This window comes from Hypanus sabinus, chromosome 19 (assembly GCF_030144855.1).
Source record: "Hypanus sabinus isolate sHypSab1 chromosome 19, sHypSab1.hap1, whole genome shotgun sequence".
Classification (NCBI taxonomy): Eukaryota; Metazoa; Chordata; class Chondrichthyes; order Myliobatiformes; family Dasyatidae; genus Hypanus; species Hypanus sabinus.
The window spans coordinates 45634623-45658552 of NC_082724.1; the positions used below are offsets into that span (position 1 = coordinate 45634623).

A 23930-nucleotide genomic window follows, 5' to 3' on the forward strand; every position below is an offset into this window, starting at 1 on the left:
CTGTCCCCTTAGCCAAGCTAATCACACACAGAATTGAAACTGGGGTGTTTTGCTTACCAAGTGAAATATTAATGTGGTTTAATAGAAACATAGAAAACCTACAGCACAATACAGACCCTTCGGCCCACAACATATCCTTACCTTAGAAATTACCTCGGGTTACCCATAGCTCTCTATTTTTCTGAGCTCCGTGTACCTATCTGGGATTCTCTTAAAAGACCCTATCGTATCTGCTTCCACAACCGTCGCCAATGCCATTTTCCACACACTCAACACTCTCTGCTTTTTAAAAACAAAAAAACAACACCATACCCCTGACATGTCCTCTGTACCTACTTCCAAGTACCTCTTGTGCCAGCCATTTCAGCCCTGGGGAAAAAAAATGCCTCTGACTATCCACACGATCAATGCCCCTCATCATCTTGTACACCTCTGTCAGGTCACTTCTCATCCTCCGTCACTCCAAGGAGAAGAGGCCGAGTTCACTCAAGCTGTTCTCTTAAGGAATGCTCCCCAATCCAGGCAACATCCTTGTAAATCGTCTCTGCACCCTTTCTCTGGTGAAGCGACCAGAACTGAGCACAGTTCGTCAAGTGGGGTCTGACTAGGGTCCTATATACCTGCAACATTACTTCTTGGCTCCTAAACTCACAGTTGATGAAGGCCAATATACCATATGCCTTCTTAGCCACAGAGTCAACCTGCATGGCCTCAGGGATCTGTTCTGGCACCCCTATGGACTCGGACCCCAAGATCCCTCTGATCCTCCACATTGCCAAGAGTCTTACCATTAATACTATATTTTGCCATCATATTTGACCTACCAAAATCTCACAGTTATCTCGGTTGAACTCCATCTGCCTCTTAACCCAGCTTTGCATAGTATCAATGTCCTGCTCTAAACTCTGACAGCTCTCCACACTATCCACAACACTCCCAACCTCTGTGTCATCAGCAAATTTACTAACCCATTCCTCCATTTCCTAATCCAGGTCATTTATAAAAATTATGACTAGTAGGGGTGCTAGAACAGATCCCTGAGGCACACCACTGGTCACCGACCTCCATGCAGAATATGACCCATGTACAACCACTCTTTGCCTTCTGTGGCAACCCATTCTGGATCCACAAAGCAACGTCCCCTTGGATCCCATGCCTCCTTACTTTCTCATTAAGCCTTGTATGAGGTAACTTGTCAAATGCCCTGCTGAAGTCCATATGCACTACATCTACTGCTCTACCTTCATCAATGTGTTTCGTCACATCCTCAAAAAATTCAATCAGGCTCTTAAGGCAGGACCTGCCTTTGACAAAGCCATGCTGACTATTCCTAATCATATTATGCCTCTCCAAATGTTCATAAGTCCTGCCTCTCGGGATCTTCTCCATCAACTTACCAACCACTGAAATAAGACTCACTGGTCTATAATTTCCTATCTCTACTCCCTTTCTTAAATAAGGGAACAACATCTGCAACCCTCCAATTCTTTGGAACATCTCCCATTCCTAATGATGATCCCCACTGTCAGTACTGAAGCAAAGTTTTCATTAAGTACCCCTGCTATCTCCTCCTCCTACAATGTTTTGTGGAATAAAAGTTCTGGACTTTCCCAGTGCCTCCTTTAAAATGCTCTACTCACTGTCAAACTAAATTATTACTCTGTACTGAGGGAGATGTTCTCATCAGAGAATAATTTAGACTAGTTCCTTGTTTTACCTAGACCTGAAATCAGCCAGTGTTAATTCTTGAGATGGTCACTGATTATTGTTGGATATTCTTAAATATTGGCTAACCCAAGAGGTCTAATTGGTAAGGTTGGATTAAAGTTTTCCTTTCTTCCTCTCAATACTTTGACTTAACTAGTTGGGTTTGGGCTCAGGATTCCTCTTATTCTGTAAGATATGCAGAGTATTGACATCTCTGTAGCTGTACTGTGAATTGCTATTTTGAGTAAAGGAAAGTGATTCCCACTTCAGTTGCTAGTGTCAAAATGTGAATATATTTAGCTTATTGTTCGCGCAGAATGTGCAAACAGAAGTTATTATCTTTTTCCTCCTTGAAATCTAAATATAATGGTGGTGAATTCTCTCAATTTAATTATTCTTACGGTTGATACATTTATTTGGCCTGTTGAATTTGTGGCAATTTTAAGAACTGAATGATTCATTAAGTGAAAAATAACATCTGTGAGGATCTTGTGAATTTGACTATTTATGGTCAATGTCTGGGAAATATATTTGGATTTAATGAAATTCAACTTTTGAGATAGAATGATGAATGATATTTTAGACAAGTCAAATGGGAAAAGTGGGTTGACGTACGAAAAATTAAACTATGAAAAATGGGAGTATATTGAAAGCAAGATGGTTGTTACTTGGTGATTTGTGGCCCTTGTATACCAAACCATTTAAGAGGAATTCTGGCTTGGAGATGATCATTAGTCAGAACCTCGTCCCATAAGTGTTGTGGCTATGAGAGCAGATCAGTGGCTGGAGTTTGCTATGATCAGCAACCTGCCTCTTGACATCCCAAAGCATTATCACAGATCAGGGTACAATGGTGTGCTCTTCATTTGCCTGGATGAATGTAGGTCCAATACATCATTATCTAAGAAAATGCAGCCTGCTTGATAATCTTATTCAGTAGTCCTAACGTTCATTCACTATGCTTCAACACACAGAGGTTGCAGCATGCACCATTCACAATATTGCCTGTAATTGTTCATCTTGAAGGGGTGCAGGGATTTATTGTACAAACATTTTTTTATTAAGGTACATATAAGTCACTGTATACAACCCCATTTTCTCATGGGCATACTCAACAAATCTATAGATTAGTAAATGTAACAAAGTCAATGAAAGACCAACAAATCGGAGCTTTCAAGCAGAGTGCAGAAGACAACAAGCTGTACAAATGCAAAAAGAAGAAACAAAACTATAAATAAATAAGTAATGAATATCCAGAACATGAGATGAGCAGTCCTTGAAAGTAGTGATTCCAGAGGTGAGTTGCCTTGAACTTTCTGGTGTCATTCTCCCTACAAAAGTAGAAGTTGCAAGGAGTGGGGCCTGATGGAAATATTTAAAAATCATGAAAGGTATTGACAGAGTAGAAAATTAAAATTGTTTCATCGGTAAAAGATTCAAGAATAAGGAACACAGGATAAAGTGACTAGCAAAAGAGTAGAAAGGAATATTTTGTTTTGTGCAGAGTACTGGAGTACATATCCTTGGGTTGTAGTAGAGACTGATTGAATTGTGTTGAAAGGAAGTGGAATAGGTATTAGAAATGAATGAATTTGGAGACGTCTTGGGAAAGCGGTACCAGTTGGTATGGACCAAGTGGCTAGCTATTGAGTAATTCTGTCACTTGAGCCATATTTGGATATATATTATAGAATAAATTATTTTGGAAATGAAAGGTTGAGATGAGACACCAATCTGGAAAAGAATTGGAGTGTTTACAGTATCATTAATGACCTTTTTTTTCACATATTCTAGAAAAAGGAGTGAAGATGGGATGTGTGGGTCTGGACAGGGTGGGAGGAGTGCAGGTTTTAGCTCTGCGTCTAAAATCCTGTCTTTGAATTAGCCAATTGCTTGTTCAACAATACTAGACCTGTTTCTGGATAATGAAATACTCTGTATCAGTAATCTGAAAGTAGAACTCTTGAAGTATATTTTATATGCTTGGTTCAGGATTAAAACAACAGGAGGCAGATATTAAAGTTGGAAAATGTAATTTCGCTTCCAACACTAAATAATTGCTTGAGGCAAAGAAATATCAAACATCCTCTACAGAAGGCAAATTATTTTAAGGCTAATATAGTTTCAAATATGCTAGTGTGTAAATAAGTCGTGGTCCCTTTAGCAAAGTGTGGAGCATGAATACACGAGTTTTGTGGTAAATATGGGGGAAAAGTACAGTATTTTAAAAAAGTACCGATTTATAGAAGGGAAGTAGTGCAGGAGATCAAGGCTGAAGTGTAAAAGAAAATTCAAACATTGTATAGTAAAATAGAAGCCCCGAAGTATCAGTGGTATAAGATTGTTGAAAGAAGCAGCTGGTACTGAAAAATGATGGAATAACAACAGACCATTTTGCATCCAAGTATTTATTAAAAATGAATACATTGTAGCTGTAACGATTTCTGATCAAGAGTGTGCTTGGAAAGTTAAAATGAGGATAAAGGTTAAAGAAGATAGTTGTGCAACAGCGTTCCAGTTGGGAATAGTTCAAAGATTAAAGTGGAAAATTCTGATTCTCTCTCTTTTATATGTCAGAATCAGAACCAGCATCAGGTTTATTATCACTGGCAGGTGACGTAAAATTTGTTAACTTAGCATCAGCGGTTCAACACAATACATACTCGAGCAGAGAGAGAAAAAATAATAAATAAAACATAATAAATAAACAAGTAAATATTGTGTATATTGAATAGATTATTAAAAAATATGCAAACAAAGTCCATTTAGGAATCAGATGGCAGGGGGAAGAAGCTGTTCCTGAGTCACTGAGTGTATGCCTTCAGGCTTCTGTATCTCCTACCTTATGGTAACAGTGAGAAAAGGGCATGTCCTGGGTGCTAGAGGTCTTCAATAATGGATGCTGCCTTTCTGAGACACTGCTCCCTAAAGATGCCCTGGGTACTTTGTAGGTTAGTACCCAAGATGGAGCTGACTAGATTTTCAACCTACTGCAACTTCTTTTGGTCCTGTACAGTAGCCCCTCTATATCAGACAGTGATGCAGCCTGTCAGAGTGCTCTCCACGGTACATCTATAGAAGTTTTTGAGCGTATTTGTTGACATGCCAAATCTCTTCAAAAGTATAGCTGCTGTCTTGCCTTCTTTATGACTACATCAATATGTTGGGACCAGGTTAGATCCTTAGAGATTCTTGACACCCAGGAACTTGAAGCTGCTCATTCTCTCCACTTCTGATCCCCCTGAGGATTGGTATGTATTCCTTCATCTTACCCTTCCTGAACTCTTACTGATGTTGAGTGCCAGGTAGTTGCTGCAGCAGCATTCCACTAGTTGGCATATCTCACTCCTGTATATCCTGTCATCACCACCTGGGATTCTACTAACAGTGGTTGTATCATCAGCAAATTTATCGATGGTATTTGAGCTATGCCTAGCCACGTAGTCATGTGTATACAGAGAGTACAGTAGTGGGCTAAGCACACATCCCTAAGGTGCACCAGTGTTGATTGTCAGTGAAGAGGATACGTTATCGTCAATCCGCACAGACTGTGGTCTTCCATTTAGGAAGTCAAAGAACCAATTACAGAGGGAGGTACAGAGAACCAGGTTCTGCAACTTCTCAATCAGGATTGTGGGAGTGATGGTATTAAATGCTGAGCTATAGTTGATGAACAGCATCCTGACGTAGGTGTTTGTGTTGTCTAGGTGGTCTAAAGCCATGTGAAGAGCCATGGAGGTTGCGTCTGCCATTGACCTATTGTGACGATAGGCAAACTACAATGGGTCCAGGTCCTTGCTGAGGCAGGTGCTCAATCTAGTCTTAACCAACCTCTCAAAGCTGTAGCATATTTAGAAAATGTCAAAGCCCCATACAGCATATAAACAGGATCTTCAGCTCACTGTATCCATGTTCATCAGCATGGTTATCTGGACAAATCCCACCTGCATTAATTCCATATCATCGAATCTGTCAAGATCTGTGACTATTACTTCCTCCATTCTGTCCTCTGGCACCTTATTTCAGATGCTAACTATTTTTTTGTGTAGGGAAAATAAATTATTCCTGATATCCCCTTTAATGCCAAGTGCTTCACTTCTTCTCACCTTAAACCACTGCCCTGTAATTTTAGAATCATCTAGCACTACTACAAATACAAATACTGGCTATGCCTCTCATAATTACATACATCCCTATCATGTCAGCTCTCAACATCCTTCCCTTCAGGGAAAATGGACCCAGCTGATCTGAAAACTCAAGCACTTCAATTAACATTGTTAATTCTTTCCTGCACCCTTTCAAGCCTTATCACATCTTTTCCAAACTGCAGTGACCAGAACTGCAAACAATACTCCAAGTGTGGCCTATTCAATTGTTTGTACAGCATTCTGCTCTTACACTTTCTGCCATGGCCTATGAAGCAAGCAAACCAAATGCCTTCCTTATCAACTCACTACCTGTGTTCCCACTTTTGGAGAATTATGTCTTTGTGTAGCCCATCATTCAACAACACTTTCCAAGGACCTGACATTTACCATGCTTCTTCTGGCCTGTTTTACCTTCTCAAAATGCATTACTTCACACTTGTGTGAGCTAAATTCCATCTGCCATTCCGTGCCCATTTTTCCACTTGATCTAGGTTCTGTTGTTATCTTAGAAACCTTCCTGTCCACTATAACGGCATTGTTAGTGTCATCTTCACGCTTAGCATGCAACTTGAGTCCACATCCTAATCATTAAACGAGGTCAATAAAGGTCAAACTTTAAAGGACCAGGCAGTGAACCCTATGGTATATTGTTAATCACTGGCCTCCAATCTGAAAACAACTGTCCACCACCATAATCTGCTTCCTACCAATGAGCCAATTTTGTCTGCAATATGCTTTTTTCTGCTGGATTATGTATGTATTAACCTTGCACTTCAGCCAACTATTTGGGATCTCACTCGAGGTCATGCTAAAGTTCATGTACACAAGATACCCTCATCAAATCCTCTTTAAAAAAAATCGTATCTGTGAGATACGATTTCCTCGAGCACCTCAGCTCCATCCAGTGAAAGCAGGAATTCCCGGTGGTCAAACATTTTAATTCCGATTCCTGTTCCTGTTCTGACACGTTGATCCTGTGTAAGGTGAAGCCACCCTCAGGGTGGAGCAGCAGCATCTTCTATTCTGTCTGCGTAGCCTTGAACCTGATGGCAAGAATATCGATTTCTCCTTCCAGTTAAAACAATCCTCTTCCCCTTCCTCTATTTCACACCCTGACCTTTCACTTCTTCTCACCGATTTATCGCTCCCTCCCCACCTGTTTCCTCTTTCCCTTTCTCCGATGGTCCGCTGTCCTCTCCTGTCAGATTCCTTCTCCAGCCCTTGACTTTTCCCACCCACCTGGTTTCACCTATCACCTTACAGCTAGCCTCCTTCTTCTCTCCCCACCCCCCCACCTTTTTATTCTGGCGTCTTCCTCCTACCTTCTCAGTCCTGAAGAAGGGTCTCATCCCGAAACATCAGTTGTTTATTCATTTCCGTAGAAGTTGCCTGATCTGCTGAGTTCCTCCAGCATTTTGTAAGTTCTCCAGACTTATCCCTGTTGTCCTTTGCAAATAGAATTGCAACAACAGATAGCGTCAAGCCTTCTTGTACCTCATCTCTGGCAAATGTAGATACCAATATCTCTCACCAAAACTCCAGCAATCTACTGTTTCCTAAACATTATTGGATATTCCTAGTCAGATTCCATGGATTTATCCACCTTTATGCATTTCAAGACCTCCAACTGTCCTCCTTTTTGTTATATGGATGTGCTCCAGGATTTCACTGTCACCTTCCGTGAGCTCACTAGTTTCCATGTCCTTTTATCACCGTAAGTACTGAGGTATTCAATTAAGACCTCACCCTTTTTCTGTGGTTTTACACACAAAACATCACACTGACCTTAAAGGAACCTGTTTATCTAGCTGTCCTTTTGCTTTGAGTATAAGTATAGAATCTTTTAATATTCTTAATGATGTCAGCTGAAGATATAGCCCTTTTTATCCTCATTTTCATCCTAAGTGTATTCCAATTTCCTACTGTTGAATTTGAAGACAATACAAAGGTTAATGACAGGATTGTTGGCAGTTTGGAGGAACAAAGGACCTTGGGGGTCCATGTCCACAGATCCTTTGAGGTTGCCACGCAAGCTGATTGGGTTGTTCAGAAGGCATACGGTGTGTTGGCCTTCATTACTCAGTGGATTAAGTTCATGACCTATGAGGTTATGTTGCAGTTCCATAAAACCCTGGGTAGACCAGACTTAGAAAATTGCGTTCAGTTCTGGTTGTCTCATGTGGAAGGACATGGAAGTGTTAGAGACGAGGCAAAGGACATTTACCAGGATGCTGCCTGGACTGGAAGATAGGTTGAGTGAGCTTGGTCTTCTGTCTTTTGAGAGGTGTACAAAATAATAAGAGACACTGCCAGACACTTTTTCCCAGAGCAGAAATGGCTAATACAAGTGGCATTATTTTAAGGAAAGTATAAGGGGGATGTCTGGGGTAAGTTCTTTACACAATGGATGTGTGGAATGCCCTGCCAGGTGTGGTAGTAGGGGCAAATACATTAGGGGTATTGAAGAAATACTTAGAAAAGTGGAGTGTTATGTATGTAGGAATGGTTAGGTAGAGTAGGTTAAAATGTATGCACAACAATGTGGGTCTAAGGGCCTGCACTGTGCTGTTATGTTCAATAGTCCTTGTACTTAGGAATTTGCTTGATCACCAGCTACCGCTACCTTGCATATACCTCCTTTCTTCCTGACCACCTCCTTATTACTTCCCATCACCCAACGTTCTCCTTGTCTCACTTTTGAAAGCTGACCACTTTGACAGATATCCCTTTAGACGCAATTTGCCTCCAGATCATCTTCTGCGAATTCCTGTCTGATACCATTGAAATTAGTCTTCCCCCCCAAGACCATCTCAAAGGCACTGAGCATACCTTGAAGCTCAGTGCAATCCATCGTGAAAAAAGGGGCTGTGGTTTCATATGTTTGACTACGTCAGTCGCTGGAGAGGAGTGGCACTTGTAAGAGGCTACTGTGATGTCAGCAGTTGCTCGGAGAAAGCTGCAGTGGAAAAGAAGTTCATGACTCCACAATCTCTCAGGCCTTGCACGAAAAAGGTATTTATGGAAGAGTGGCAAGGAAGAAGCCTGGCCAAAAAAAATCATACCCTTGCCCTTAAAGACTTTGCAAAATGTCACCTAGAAGATACTATAAAGAGGTGGAAGAAGGTCTTGAGGTCAGATGAGACTAAAGTGGAACATTTTCGCCTCAACTTTTTGCAGTAAATCTCATTCTGCATATCACCCAGGTAACACCATGCCTACTGTAAAGTATGGTGGAGGTAACATTGTGCTGTGGGAATGCTTTTCAGCAGCAGGGACTGGAAATCTGGTCAGGAATGATGGGAATGACTCAAAGAACACTGCTGAAGCAACCATGGAGTGGCTTCAAATGAAGAAAATGGATTTCTTGAGTGCCCCAATCAGAGTCCTGCTTCTTCCCCAATTTAAGTGTCTGGCAAAGGCTGGCAGGAGTTTATCCAGGATCTCGCTGTATTTAGCAGCATTCATCTTCCCATCATTCCTGACCAGATTTCCAGTCCCTGCTACTGAAAAACATTCTCACAGCATGAAGTTACCTCCAACATACTTTGCAGTAGGCATGGCGTTACCTGGCTGATGTGCAGTATTAGATCTACTCCAAAAAGTTCCACTTTAGTCTCATCCATCCTCACCACCTTCTTCCTTATCTTTACAGCTTCTTCCTTGCCACTTAAATACCCTTTTTATGCAAGGCCTTCGAGATCGTGGAGTCATGAACTTCATCTTCAGTTGCAGTCCTGACAAATCTCACTCATGTTGTGCAAAACTAATAGAGACTAGTGCAAAAAGATTACTGGCTGTAATAGCTGTGAGAGGTGGTTCAACTATGTACTGAACAAAGTGAGATGAATACATTTGAACTGTTTCAGTTTTTGAATTTTTAGTTTCTCATGCTTAACAATTTTCCCTTTTTTTTGGGGGGGGGCTCTTCTGTGAAAACAGAAACAGGTGATTCACAAATCAAAATACTCTGTTAAATTGATCAAAATCCCTGGTTGTAATACTTATTTATATGAACAAAAGTTGATGGATGAATACTTTTATAAGGCGTTGTATCTTGAAACTAACAGCATTCTGGTAACTGGTTCCAAAGTATTCTTCCACTGATGCAGCAGCTATTTGTCCAACCTCCTGTCCTAAAAGAAGATTAAACAGTACGGTCTTAACAATACTATTTCAGAAAACCTTCCTGGATACACTTATGTTCCATCTACAGTAATTTGTTAACACAAAGATAGTCCTAGTTATAATAGGGATTTTAAAATCACTTACTGTTTTAACCTTGTTATTCTTGCATAGAAATTGAGCTCCGTCAACGCAGCAGCAATGCTTAAATTATTCTTTTTTTTAGGATTTTCTCATGAAAAGGGTGAAGGGGACTAGTTAATTCTTTGGTTTAGAAGATGTTAAGTACCAAAGCAGGGAGCTAAGATACAGGGATTTGAAAGCAATAAGATTGGCTTATACTTAAAGTAAATGCTGATTTTTTTCCCCCTGTATTGCTAGCATTGTTAATGGTCTCCATTGTGATTTGATCATAATTTGGACAAGAACTTTTTTAATTTCACAGAAGGGTTCATGACAAGCTAGCAAAGAAAGCATGTGCATATGGGAAGTTCGAGTACATATTGCTCAGCCAGATAGAAGATATAATTGGTTCATCAGCAAGACTAAGGAATATTTTGTGATAATAAATCAATAAAGAATTTATACATATGGATTATATAATTGAGGAAGACTTGACAATCAAGGCTTTTCTCAAACAAACAGTGAATGGTGTGAGGACAATTTGAGCATTATTTTCAACTTCTGAATAGCTTTCTGGGGAGAAAAATTCCAATTAGTTTGCAATCTGGGAACCACAGAATGAGAATGATCAGAATTATGCAAAAGGGATGCTTAAGAGCAAGTGGGGAAATGGATCGAGTGAGTTTATGAAGAGGATGAATATAAAAGCTTAAGTATGGAGGTAAAGATAAGATATAAATTGAGAATATTCTGCTCCAGTTGAAGAACTGCAAAGAAGTGCTATTAGTTCTTATAATCTGTAGATCCTGATGAAGGGTCTCAGCGTGAAACGTCAGCTGGATTCTTCTCCATAGATGCTGCCTCGTCTGCTGAGTTCCACCAGTATTTAATTTGTCGCTAGGATTCCCAGCATCTGCAGATTTTCTCTAGTTTGTGTAAGAACATTATCCTTGTTTGAAATCTGGTTGGAAATGCAGACATGGTGGTGCTTTTGTGATGCCGTTATTTATAACAGTATTAAAAACAAAATGGAATGATCAGATTCTGATATAAGAACACAATTCAGTACATTTCAAAGTTCAAAGTGAATTTATTATCAAAGTACATACGGCAATATGTATAACCCTGAGATTCATTTTATTGCATGCATACTCAATAAATCCACAGTAGAGTAATAACCATAATAGAATCAATGAAAGACCATCCCAGTTCTGTGAGAAATTAGACATCATTATAGAGATCTGATTAAGAAAACAATCAGAATGATGACATGCAGAGTTCTACCCAGAAATGTGTGTATATGAGTCTTAATTTTACACCATTGGATTTTCCTGTGCAAGAAAATAGACATTATCCTCTTGGACTACAGCTGCTAAATACTTGTGCAATCAATTTCGAGGTCTTTTAAAAGCATTAATAACATAAATGTAAATGAGAGTGCAAAATTCAGCATCAGGTTTAATATCACTGGCATCTGTCACAAAATTTGTTTTGTAGCAGCAATGCATTGCAATGAAATCTATGAATTACAACAAGTATATAAAAAGAAAAGTAGTGCAAAAAAGGAAATAAATGAGGCAAAAAAAATTCATGGGTTCATTGTCCATTCAGAAATCTCATGGCAGACAGGAAAAAGCTGTTTCTGAAACATTGGGTCTGTGCCTTCAGGCTCTTGTACCTCCTTGATGGTAGCAATGAGAAGAGGAAATGTCTTGGGTGTTGGGGGTCCTTAATAGTGGATGCTGCCAGTAGGAGGCTTAGCCTTTAGAAGGTCTCCTGGATGCTGGGGAGGCTAGTGCCCATGATGGAGCTGGCAGAGTTTACAACTTCATGCAGCTTTTCCCAACCTTGTTCAGTGACCCCTCTATATTAGATGGTGATGGAACTGGTTAGAGTACTCTCTGAGACACAACCGTAAAAATTTGCAAGTGTCTTTGGTGACATACCAATCCTCCTCAAACTGCTAATGAAATACTGCTGCTATTGTACCTTTTTTATAATTGCATCCATATGTTGGGCCCAGGATAGATCCTCAAAGATGTTGACACCCAGGAAATTGAAGCTCCCCACCCTTTCCGCTTCCGATCCCTCAAAGAGGAATGGTGTGTGTTCTCTTGACTTCTCTGTCTTGAAGTCCACTTCAATTACTTGGTCTTGCTGACGTTGGATACAAGGCTGTTGCAACCAGCTGTTATATCTCGCTCCTGTACTCCTCATCCCCATCTGAAATGCTGCCAGCAATAGTTGTATCATCTGCTAATTTATAGAGGGAATTTGAGCTGTGCCTAGTTACGCAATCATGGGTGTAGAGCAGTGGGCTAAGCATGAGTCCTTGAGGTGCGCCATTGCTGATTGTCAGCGAGGCGGAGATGTTGGTTTCAGTCTGCACAAACTGTGGCCTCCTTTTGAGGAAGTCAAAGATCAAGTTGCAGAGGAAGATACAGAGGCTCAGGTTGGAGCTTGTTGATTTGAACTGAGGATATTATTGTGTTGAACGCTGGGTTTTAGTCAATAAACAACAATCTTGCACATGTATTGCTATTGTCCAAGTAATCCAAGGCTGAGTGGAGAGCCAGTGAGATTGCATTCACTGTAGACCTATTGTGGTGATGGGCAAATTGCAGCAGATGCAGATCCTTACTTGGCCAGAAGTTGATTCTAGCATTGACCAACCTCTCAAAGCACTTTAGCACAGTAGATGTAAGTGCCACTGTGCGATAGTCATTGAGACAGCTCAGCCTGCTCTTCTTGGGCACTGGTATGATTGTCACCCTTTTGAAGCATATGGAAACCTCTGACTGTAGCAGAGTAAAAGACTTACTGGAAATATAAAAGAAAAATATAGTGAAAATGCAGCTGCAGAATTTACCTCATGTTATGGCAGATTGAGCAATGGAAATTTGCCCCTTCAGAATTCACAAGTCACTATTAAAATATGAGAGACAATAAAAAGTCACTCTGATAGAAATTACATTAAGTAAAGGGCTCCTTGATGTGGAGAACTGGACTACAACATAGAAGCACAAATATGTGTGCATTTCCAGCCACATTTGAAATGGGTAAGGCCACTTTATCTGCTTTAGAAGTGAACATGCTGATCTCTTCTATTGATGCAACATTCATTTCTAGTTAATTAAATCTGCAACCCTTTCTCTTCTGCCAATGGAACAATTAGAATTCCCTTGTCTATAGACTGTGCACGTGCAGGGACAATGCTGCTGAGAGGAAAGCTTCCTGTGAGAGTGCATTTCCACTTGTATTATGAGGTTGAATGCAGGAACAATTTTCTATTATGGAGTGTCACAAAATGTATGGATTTCTACCAATGACCCATGTTCCAGATTCGCTAGCTTGAGGAAACTGACTTTAATTATCTCTTTTAAGCAAAGTCATTCTTTTGCAGATAATAAACAAGGGATCATGCAGATGCTGGAAATCCAGAGCAACTCTCTCAAAATGCTGGAGGAACTCAATAGGTCAAGTAGCATCTATGGAGATAGTTGATATTTCCAGCTGAGACCCTTCATCAGGACTGGAAAGGGAAGGGAAGTTGCCAGAATAAGAAGGTGGGGGGAGAGGGAGGAGGACAAGCTAGAAGATGATAGGTGAAGCCAGGTTGGTGGGGGAGGAGGATGAAGTAAGATGCTGGGAGGCGTTAAGGCAAAGAACTGGAGAAGAAGGAACCTGATGGGAAAAAAGAGTGGATCATTGGAGAAAGGGAAGGGGATGGTCACCAAAGAGAGGTGATAGGTCAGCAGGGAGAAGAGTTGAGAGGCCATAGTGGGGAAAACTGAGAGGAACGAGGAAGGGAAAAATTACCAGAAGTTGAGGAAATCAGTGTTCATGCCATCAGTTTGGAGGCTACCTAGATGGAATATGAGGTGTTGCTCCTCCAACCTGTGAGAGGCCTCATCATGACAGAGGAGGACTGACATGACAAAACAGGAATGGAAATAGAAAGATAAAAGGTTGGCCACTAGGAAATCCTACATGTTTCGAATGGAGAAAGGGTGGTTGACAAAACAGTCCCCCAATCTACATTGTGTCCCACCAATGTAAAGGAGGTCCCTTAGAGATACTGGATTCAGTAGGCGACCTCAACATATTTGCAGATGAGAAGTTGCATCACCTGGAGGGACTGTTTGTGACCCTGAATGGAGGTGATGGAGGAGGTGAATGGGCAGGTGTAGCACTTCTGCTGCTTGGAGGGATATTAATGGGGAAGGATGAATGGATAAGGAAATTAAGGAGGAAGCGATGCATGTGGGGAGTGGGAGGAAGGTGAAGATGTGCTCCCTCACAGCACTTATTCCTGCAAGTGGCAGGAATTCTACAACTCTCAATTTGCCACCTCCCTCATCTCCATTTAGGGCCCTGAAAGGTTCTTCCCGGTGATGGAACACTTCACCTACAAATATGTTGGGGTCATCCACTGCATCTGTACTCATGATGTGGCCTCGCCAAACATTTCAATTACTATCTCCTTTGCAACTCTACATGTCAGTCCATGGTCTTCTCTTCTGCCATGATGAGGCCACTCTCAGGTTGGAGGAGCAACGCCTCGTGTTCCTAATAGGTTGTCTCTAACCTGGTGACATAAATATCGATTCCTCCAACTTCCGGTAACTTTTTCCCCTCTGCCATCCCTCTTCTTTTCCCTACTCTGGCCTCTTCGCTTTTCTGCCTATCACTTCCCTCTGGTGCCTCCTCCTCCTCCTCCTCCTCCTTCTCGCAAGATCTACTCTGCTCCTAACAGATTCCTTCCCAAACCCTTTTCCCGTTCTACTTACCACCTCCCAGCTTCTTGCTTCTTTTATCCCCCTGCCCCCATCCGCCCACCTGACTTCACCAATCACCTTTTCACTTGTCCTCCTTCCCCTCCCCACCTTATTCTGGCATCTTCCCCTTTACTTTTGCATATGCCAATCAAATTGCCTTTTCCTTCTAAATTCCATGAGTACGACTCTTCTTGAATCTTAATTTCTCCTCATCAGTCTGTCACCTGTTGAATGAAGTGAATGGAAGCTGCTAATTGGCTTCAAGGCAAAATAACATCAAAGAAAGCGTAGCCACATAAATCTGTTAAATTTTTACATGGCTGCTCCATTTTGGTTGCTGCTGGGAGCCAGTCAGCAGCTGAGATGCCATCAAGCTGGCTGAATAGATGATCACAGGCAGTAAAAGGAAAAGGTAAAACACTTCAAACATTTTAACATGCAAAATGGGAAAAATAGATATAAATGCTCAGTTGAATGCAAAATCTAAATTATTGTAATTTATATTTTGGAATTGGTGTGAAGAAATTAGTCCACTTTTTCAGAGTTAAAGAAGTTGCTAAATGATATTTAAGGTTTAGTGTGCCATTTAGAAAGTATTTATAACTTTTAAGATTAATTTGTAACTTTATGAATTTTTGGTCAGAAGATTGATTTCTGAAAATTATACTGCAGAAAGATGCAATACTACTTTCTGCATAGAAGCAAAGAATTTCTATTATTGTCATAAATTTTCTATTTGACTGCATGTTTTATTTTCCATATATTGCCACTTTATGGTGATGACTAACATGTCCTATTACGACTGTATACCCAGGCCAATATCACAATAATGCAAGTATTTGTAAAACATCTAGGTAGTTGGTTTACTTTTATCTTGAATTACTTTTGACCCTGAAGTATCAGTAGTTAAGGTTGATATTTTTATTCAGCTGAAATGAGCCACCACAAAGTAGGCAGGAGAGTTGGATCAATTGGCATTAATACATTGAATCAGTTTTCTGGTATTATCTCTGCTGTACCTGCATTGATAGCAGGCACTCAAAGTTGGAGATTTTTTTTTATTGTTGAATTGCTTATGGCTTCACTAATTATAATAATTGGATTGAAACTTGACTTTCATTTTTACAGTGCAAGACCACGTCAGCTTGGTCAGCCTGATGGGAAAATTGAGACCTTCCAGCAGACTATTCCCAACAATGAAAGTGCTCGAAGAATGCAAAATCAAGGTCTTTCTGCACAATCTCTACAACAAGAACAGATAAGGACTCTTCAGGTTGACCCAAATATGAAAAGAACAGAAAGATCCCATTCTGTATCCCCAGATAGAGGAAGTGCTCCAACCTCCCCTTATTCAGTACCACAGATAGCTCCACTGCCTAGCAGTACTCTGTGTCCAGTATGTGCAACTACAGAGCTGAACTCTTCTCCAAATCAGCCAAACTTCAATACTTGCACTCAGTGTCGATCAGTAGTATGCAAACAGTGTGGATTTAACCCAAATCCTGACATTACAGAGGTGAGTTTTGATACTTTGAACTATTTTAATTTGTATTAGAATCACTTTAAGCATTCTCATTTAATATTGATTGCTTTTCTTTACTAGATGTGGTTATGAGATTGATTATTTAATTCTCATTTGTCTTGAACCTTCACTCAAACAGTAATAGATTTAGAAAGCATAAGTTCTACCCAGAATTTCTTCCAAAAAACCATCACATGAAGATCAATATTCTGTGATTGATCATAGCAATTTAGACTGTTTTGCATATCAGACGGAGAATGTAACAATGTTTAAAATGAACTTTCTCAATGTTTGAAATAGAAGTTGGTTAACAGGTGCAGTGAACTGCAGAAAACAGCATGAAATTAGGTGGTTCCATTTGTAGCTCGGATGTTAAGGATTTAACAAGGAAATTGAGAAGATGTGGGAGGTGTTGCCTTGGTGATTAAGGATATAATCAATTCAGTAAAGAGACTTGATGTATTCAAAGTAAGAAGACAGCAGGGGCTTGAGGGTGTGATTAGCAAATGCAAAAAGGAGTTAAGACTTCTGTGGGAGTTATACCGAAGTCCTCATAGCTCCAGTAAAGTGCTGAATTGCGTAAATGCTAAAATTAGATGAGATGTAACAAAAGCTAAATAAACTTGATTTTTTTAAAATACTTAATTATAAATATACTATCACATGTTAAAAAAAACAGTGTATTCCGATGTGCTTGGGGCAGCTTTTTACAATGTAAATGGAGCCCATTGTTGGTTGCAGACATGTTCTTGCTCTGACCTTTTAAAAGTTGGCTAAGGTAATTACCAAAATGAGACATCCAATTCATGAATTTGGCCAAGGCTTTTTGAAGATATTAAGGGAAATAAAGAAGATAGTGTTATGATCCCAGCCCCCTCCTTTGCGAGAATCGCAAGAGCACCCGTTGGGGGGGGGGGGGGTCAGTAGACCCAGGAAGTGAGAGAGAGAGAAACGTGAAAAATTGCACGTCCCACCAGGGATACAGAATAAGATGCCAGCAACTATTGTCTCATGGAGACCACGTGAAAAGCCCTCGGGCAAGGTGGGCTGGTTGAGAGAGAGATTGCATCATCCCAACCTGATTGATACCTGCGACCCCGTGAGGAAGTATAAAGGAGAGTCTCAGGGGGACAGCCCCTTAGACGCACCCAGAGGACACGAGAGAGTGATCCCGCAGCAGCGGGAAGCCATTCTGAAGGAAGCCACATGCGTTAGATTCCGGGATTGGAATTTGTGGCTGGAATCACAGAAAACCGCTTTTAACTAACATCGGGGAGAGGAAACCAACGCTCCCCCGATTTCACTGAAGATTCATCAAAACTCGGCAAGTTCTTTCTCTTCTCCCCCCCAATCTCTCTCTCTCGGTCGCCCCACGCAAAACCCAGCGATTCTCAAAGGGCTGAGGCCTGCAGACTTTCAGAGTGACTTTTATATTTCCAACGGACAATCTATTAACCCCTAGACACCAGCAGAGCTCACTTCTTAATGATGATTATTACTATACCTGCGCTTTAGATTGAATATTGACGATGTGCACTATCTGAATGTATGTATTAACCCTACTTTTGTGTCCCTTTATAAATAAAAACGTTTGAAAATAGTGACAACAGACTTCAACAGACCTCTCTATCTTTGCTGGTAAGTTATCCAGTTACGGGATACGTAACAATAGAAACTATTTCCTCTGGGAAATTTAGGAGTAGCCACTTCAGTTATGACTTTACAAAACATCCTTCATGGAAAGTTCAGAACTTTTTGAAGCAGTTTTAATTTTAAATTGTGAATTGAAAATCATTAAGGAATTATCAATTAGAGGAGTACGTGTTATGTTAGGTCATAGACCACGAATGGTAGAGAAGGCTCAATGGCTTAAATAGCCTTTCTGCTTTTTATGTGAAAATATTCTCATTTATTTATTGTGATACAACACAGAGTAAGCATTTCTGGCTCTTTGAGCCATGTTGCCCAGAATTTCTCCAATTTAATCTTGGCCTAATCATAGAACAATTTACAATGACCAATTAACCTACCAACAGGTACATCTTTCGGAAGAGACCGGAGTGCTCAAACTACCAAACTACTGTATGAGTTGCGTTATGAACTCTTGAGGCCATTAGTTTTCGAATGTAGTTGCTTATCTGGTTGATGTGCCAAGAACAAAACCAGATTTCCTTGATTAAGGAAAATGGGGGCGGGGGGGGGGTGGGGGGAAGAGAGTGAAAAACAAAAGCTGTGTCAAAAGGTATGGATTTTCTTAGTGGTCACATGGAGCTGTTATTTATTACGTACACTTCTTGTTCCACGGTCACCAAGATGAGCAACATAATTACTGTATGTCTGGAATCTAATGAACACACAGTCAGAATTGTGTTTAAATTAGCATACAGTTTGTCATGAAATTTGTTGTCTTTTCAGCAGCAGTATAATGCAATACATAATAGAGAAAAAATGTATTACACTATGTATTAAATCAAAGGATCTTAATCCCTCAATCTCTATAGTGTCAACTAGTCTCATTTGAAAAATATTTTGAAATATTTCTTTTAAACTAGAGGCATGTTATCCACATCTGAATTTGATTTTTTTTTATATCCATTGCTCAAGGTAGTGTTTTAAGTCAGGATATGACTGTGCAGCTCTCTGCTACTTTGCTCAAGTAGTCATTAGTGGGTGAGTTTTCTCTGTGGCAATAAGAAATGTTAGAAGTTGCATGTTGAGTACAAAAAAACTAGATAATCCCTGGAGTATAAACTAAAAGAAAATCCAAGTGTCTTTTATTTATCTTGCCACTCAATTTACTGTGTAAAAGTTCAGATTTTTTTATATATACAATTTTCAGAGGCTTGAATTTAAAATATTTATCAACCACCGTTGTGTTTTGCTCATACTGAAATTTTGGGGTGGGGATAGATGGAAGAAAGAAGCTGACATTATATTTTGAACATTGAGGACATTCTCATAGGCTTTTACAACAGAGCAGTTATTTTTGAAGATATTAAAAACTAATTGCAGTCTCCTCTTTGAAGTGTAAAATGGCATCATAATTTACACCGTTGACTGTGTAAATGGAGTTCTTACAAAACATCATCAATTCTCTCACTGAACTATCATCAGTACTGTTTATTCCTGTTCTCTTCAGTGGCATTGAAAATCAGAAGGAATTTTATTGCAGATTTATCTGGAAGATCTGAGTTGCTTTGGTAGAATTTAATAAAGTTTTTTTCTATGTGCAGGCAGCTTGTGACTCACAGATGCTTTCCACAGAAAAATGTATTGCATTTTAATCTGTATTAAGATTACAAATATATAATGAGTTGATGATAAATGGTAAGTTTTATATATGATATTTTTGGTTTCCTTCCGCCTGTCTTGTTAAGTTTTAACTTTAAAAGAATTGAAGAGTTAGGTATGATCAGTATTTTTTTCTTTTTTATATTTTAATGATTAACAAAAGAAGGCATATTTCATCCTTGCATCGGGCAAGCTTGACACCCTGCTAAACATGTTTCAAATTCTTGATCCTTGTACTGGAGAGTTGAAATTAGTAATTCATCTTGAATGCCTCCAAATGTCTTATTTTCTTAACCTTTTACCCATTTAATGTTTATTTCTGCTTAATTCTGTATTGGAAATTTAAAGCATTGGTTGGGTATGTCTGTGACGGAGGAGAGTTTGTGGAAATAATGGCCCAGAGGTGTCTGGCTGTGCTAAACTGTTTGTCTGCCCAATGATCTCATACTTGCCATTTCTGAATTTTCATGCAGCAACTTCTTCGCTAAAACTATCATTATCCTCCAAGGGATGGTGTCTGCAGTGCAAGGCCTACTGGTTATAAATCCAATCTTGTGTCAATATCTGTTGAAGCCCTGCACATAAATGAAGACGGCTTGACAGATGGATCAGACACTCCCCAGACTAATGCATCTGTCAAACTAAAGTATTTAATAACTTGCAAAGTTTTTAGACATCAGCGTTAAATCTAAATAATGTATCATTCAAACACTTAAAGTAGGAACCATTTTGGGCAAGTCAAATTCCATTAAAATCACTAGACTCTTGCATCAGTTTCTGTCCATGTAAATGAACTCAGCAGCATTGGAATGTGGTCCCCTGTCAGTCCAGTGTAATAAATTAGTGACATCATCAATCAGCTGGCAGGAAATTTGTGACCTTACTCTTCACACCTGCATGCTTCGAGGCCTCAAGTCTACTGGCTCTTAAACAGGGACAGCCAAGACAATTGCACATTGTATTTTTTATTTGCCCTTTAAGTCCACTTTGGTATCAAAATTGATAAATTTCTTCCTGAGGCCCATTCAGGAAAAGCAGAAGTGATCCAGACTCAGGGGAAATAGTCAGCAATTTCCAATGAACCCTATTTCTTGTAACTATTTTCTTAAAAACATATTTTTGAAGAGTGTTATATATCCCCTAACATCAGTGAGGCACACAGACAGAAATTTTGCTTACAAAATTATCATGTCAGCAAATAGATACACAAGATTTAAAGATGAGCTGTTGCTTTGTTGTCAATCAATCTGCCTCACAAGATAAGTGGCAACAGTTTAGCACCAAGGAAACTGGTTTGTGATAGCTAAACTTTTCGAGTAGTGTAAATCAAAATATTATCGTAACTTTGAGTTTTCAGAACATCAAATCCATATGAGAAAGTTTTAAAGAAAAGATTGTCCCTGCTGTCAAACTGTGTTTCTGCTAACTAAAAAAAAATTGAGATAGAAGATTTGTGGTAAATGCCAGCCTCACGATTTAATATAGATAGAGCTGAGCATGGAGGAGTCAGCTGAGACATAAAGATTGTTGGCTGATCCTTCTTTAGCTAGTCTTTTGGGGGCCATAGTAGTTTATTTTGTGATGGCCGTTAAAGTAGGCCAGAATTAGATGATAAATGCCACATGTCACATGGTACTTTTTACAGTTACGTACAGCACTTAATGGTCATCTCTACCTGCCTTAAGGTGGTAGTGATAGCCAGCCATGAACCATGGCACCCTTTCTGATCAAGACTTTCCGCACAATTTTGCCCAAGAAACCTCCGGTATTAAACCTACCAACTATGAAGAAATTATATTTTCCAAGTTAAGTTGCACACATTGGAAGGAGTATGTGCAGGCATTACCCTTATGATTCTCGGTGGTAGAAATTTGAAGTTTTTGGAAGCATTGTTGAAGTAGCAAATAATTGTGATGCTTACTGTTTACAATAGATATTGCAGATGTTCTTTTTATATAAAATTCTGCATTTTGGTGATGGCAAACTTTGTTGTGAGATTTTGTATATAATGTGTGAGGGGCATGTTTTTACTGAATGCTAATGGTTGACTTGAGTACGTAATTAAAAGAACGCCTTGGTTTATCTCAGAATGTATGAGCAATTCTCATCTATCCCAGGGATTGCATGAAACATGCCAATTATTTCAGTAGTCAATACCAGAAGTGAAGTGGGTTGTCCTCCATATTGTAGGCACTGAATAGCACCTTAGAACTATATTTTAAGATTACATTTGTTACACTGCTATTCCATTACACCGTTGTCAACTGAACACCTAAACAGAATTCTGTTGCAGATGCTGAATGAGGTTATTTTGTGCGATGGACTGCATTTCTGAAGAAAAGATGAATGATTGATAGAGGGTAATGGAATTCTCTAAATTGATAGGATATAAGGCTTCTGGAAGTTATTTCAGTCTTCACAGCTATCATTCATTTCAGCGATTCGTGCCACCCATTTAGATCCATTTAGTTCTTGATTGATTTCAAGCTACTTGCCTGCGTATCACAGCAAAATAATTTTTCCCCAAAAATAGTTGATAGAACTGTGAGTTTGTCTTAGTTGTAGACTTTTAAGCTTGGAAATTAGTCTGTTTGCCACTATATTTATAGCTGCTATGAGGATGTAATGTAAGGAATACAAACAGGAGCAGTCTGATCAATCAGTTGTGTGCTTTTCCATTTATTAAGATCATAGCTGATCACTCAGTGTTAGTGCCACTTACCTGTACTAACCCCATGTTCTTTGGAAACATTTCTGAATTCTCGTTGCAACCTGTATTGACATTTAGTTCAATAATAGTAAACATAAGAGTTTGCCTATCGTCCTCTTAACCCAAATCCCTTTTACGCCCCAGTGGTTCCAGCTTCTCAATATTAATCTCAAAACATTTGATTCTTAGTATTTTTTTCAATAATCAATCCTCTGCTATGTTTGTTTAAGAATCTGATGTATGACATGTTATTAAAGGACTTAAAAATATTATTCACCATGCTTACAGCTGCCTCTTGCCTATTGTACTAGTTATAATCTCAAATAGTTTTAGTATATTATTAAAGATGGTTTCCCTTTTGCAAATCACTTGCTTCTGCTAAGTCCTATTTTCTAATTGTTATTTGTAGTTTTTTTTATTATGTATTGCATTGTATTGCTGCTGTAAAACAACAGAATTCATGACATAATAAATCTGATTCTAGTTCTGCTCCCTCCTTAATAATTGATTTTGGTATTTTCTCACATCCGATAGCAGACTAAACTGTAGTATTATTTTTGGTCTCCCTCGTTTAATATTGGGATTGTCTTACCATATTTCAGTTAGTGAGAGTCATGAACAATTTAAGAAACTGACAACTGGTGCATCAACTAAATTAGGAAACTGCTCCAGGTGATTTTTCTTGTCTTTAAATACCATTTAGTTTCTCCAATACTATTTTTCCATTCTCCCCATTTATTCTAGATTTGTTATTTTCTACCATTTCCCGGAGACTCGCTCCTCCTGTGAGGAGAGACATAAAATAATTAATTCCTTACTGTTTCCTGATTGTGTGAAAATAATGATCTAGCAATGGAAGTATTATCAATGCAGATCATGCTTTTGTAGTGCTTCAATCTGATAGACATTTCTTAGTTTCTTGAGGCTGAGGAGAGGTAGAGATGAAACACTGAAAACATTTGTTCAGTCAGTAAGAGTCAATTTGGAGTTACTAAATGGCTGGACTATTCAAGCTATGAAGTTCTGTTGCAAAGCTGTGGCTGATATGGGTAGGAGTGCCAGAGCTGGACACTGTATTATTAATAGTTGGGGGTTGGGATCAGGCACTGACAGAAAAAGTGTGTTGGAGATGCAGATACTGCCATACCAAATGTTGATTTAGAGAGGGAATGGATTATAGGAAATAAAAGTGTTTTGGTACAGGATTGGGGTGAAGAGTTCGAAAGATTATGTAGCATGACTTGTGTTCTAATGTGGCAGTGTACTGGAAATATTTAAGTTGCAAGGGAGTAAAATGGTGACATTTTGTGATCTGAGCAACCTAACCCCAGTTTAGTGTTGCATCGTGAACAGCAGCATTCCATGAGACCTGATGAGAAATTCCTTTCTTAGGGTGCACAATTGACTTATTCCTCTTTAAATTTCTGGATTGATGAAATTACTGAGAAATGGTTAATATTGCAGTTTATTCTGTTGAGGGAAGAAAAAGCAGCATTATCTGATGTGAATTGCTGCAGACTCCAGTTATG

At 39.4% G+C, this 23930-nt stretch overlaps 1 protein-coding gene across 1 annotated transcript in view; it reads left to right on the forward strand.

The window, feature by feature from the left end:
- Positions 1–23930, forward strand: part of LOC132378174 (protein bassoon-like) — a 487211-nt gene that overhangs the window by 6610 nt on the left and 456671 nt on the right. Inside the window, exon 2 of the mRNA XM_059944909.1 lies at positions 16007–16394. Coding sequence (XP_059800892.1) covers positions 16007–16394 — 388 coding nt within the window. The remainder of the gene's footprint in view (positions 1–16006; positions 16395–23930) is intronic.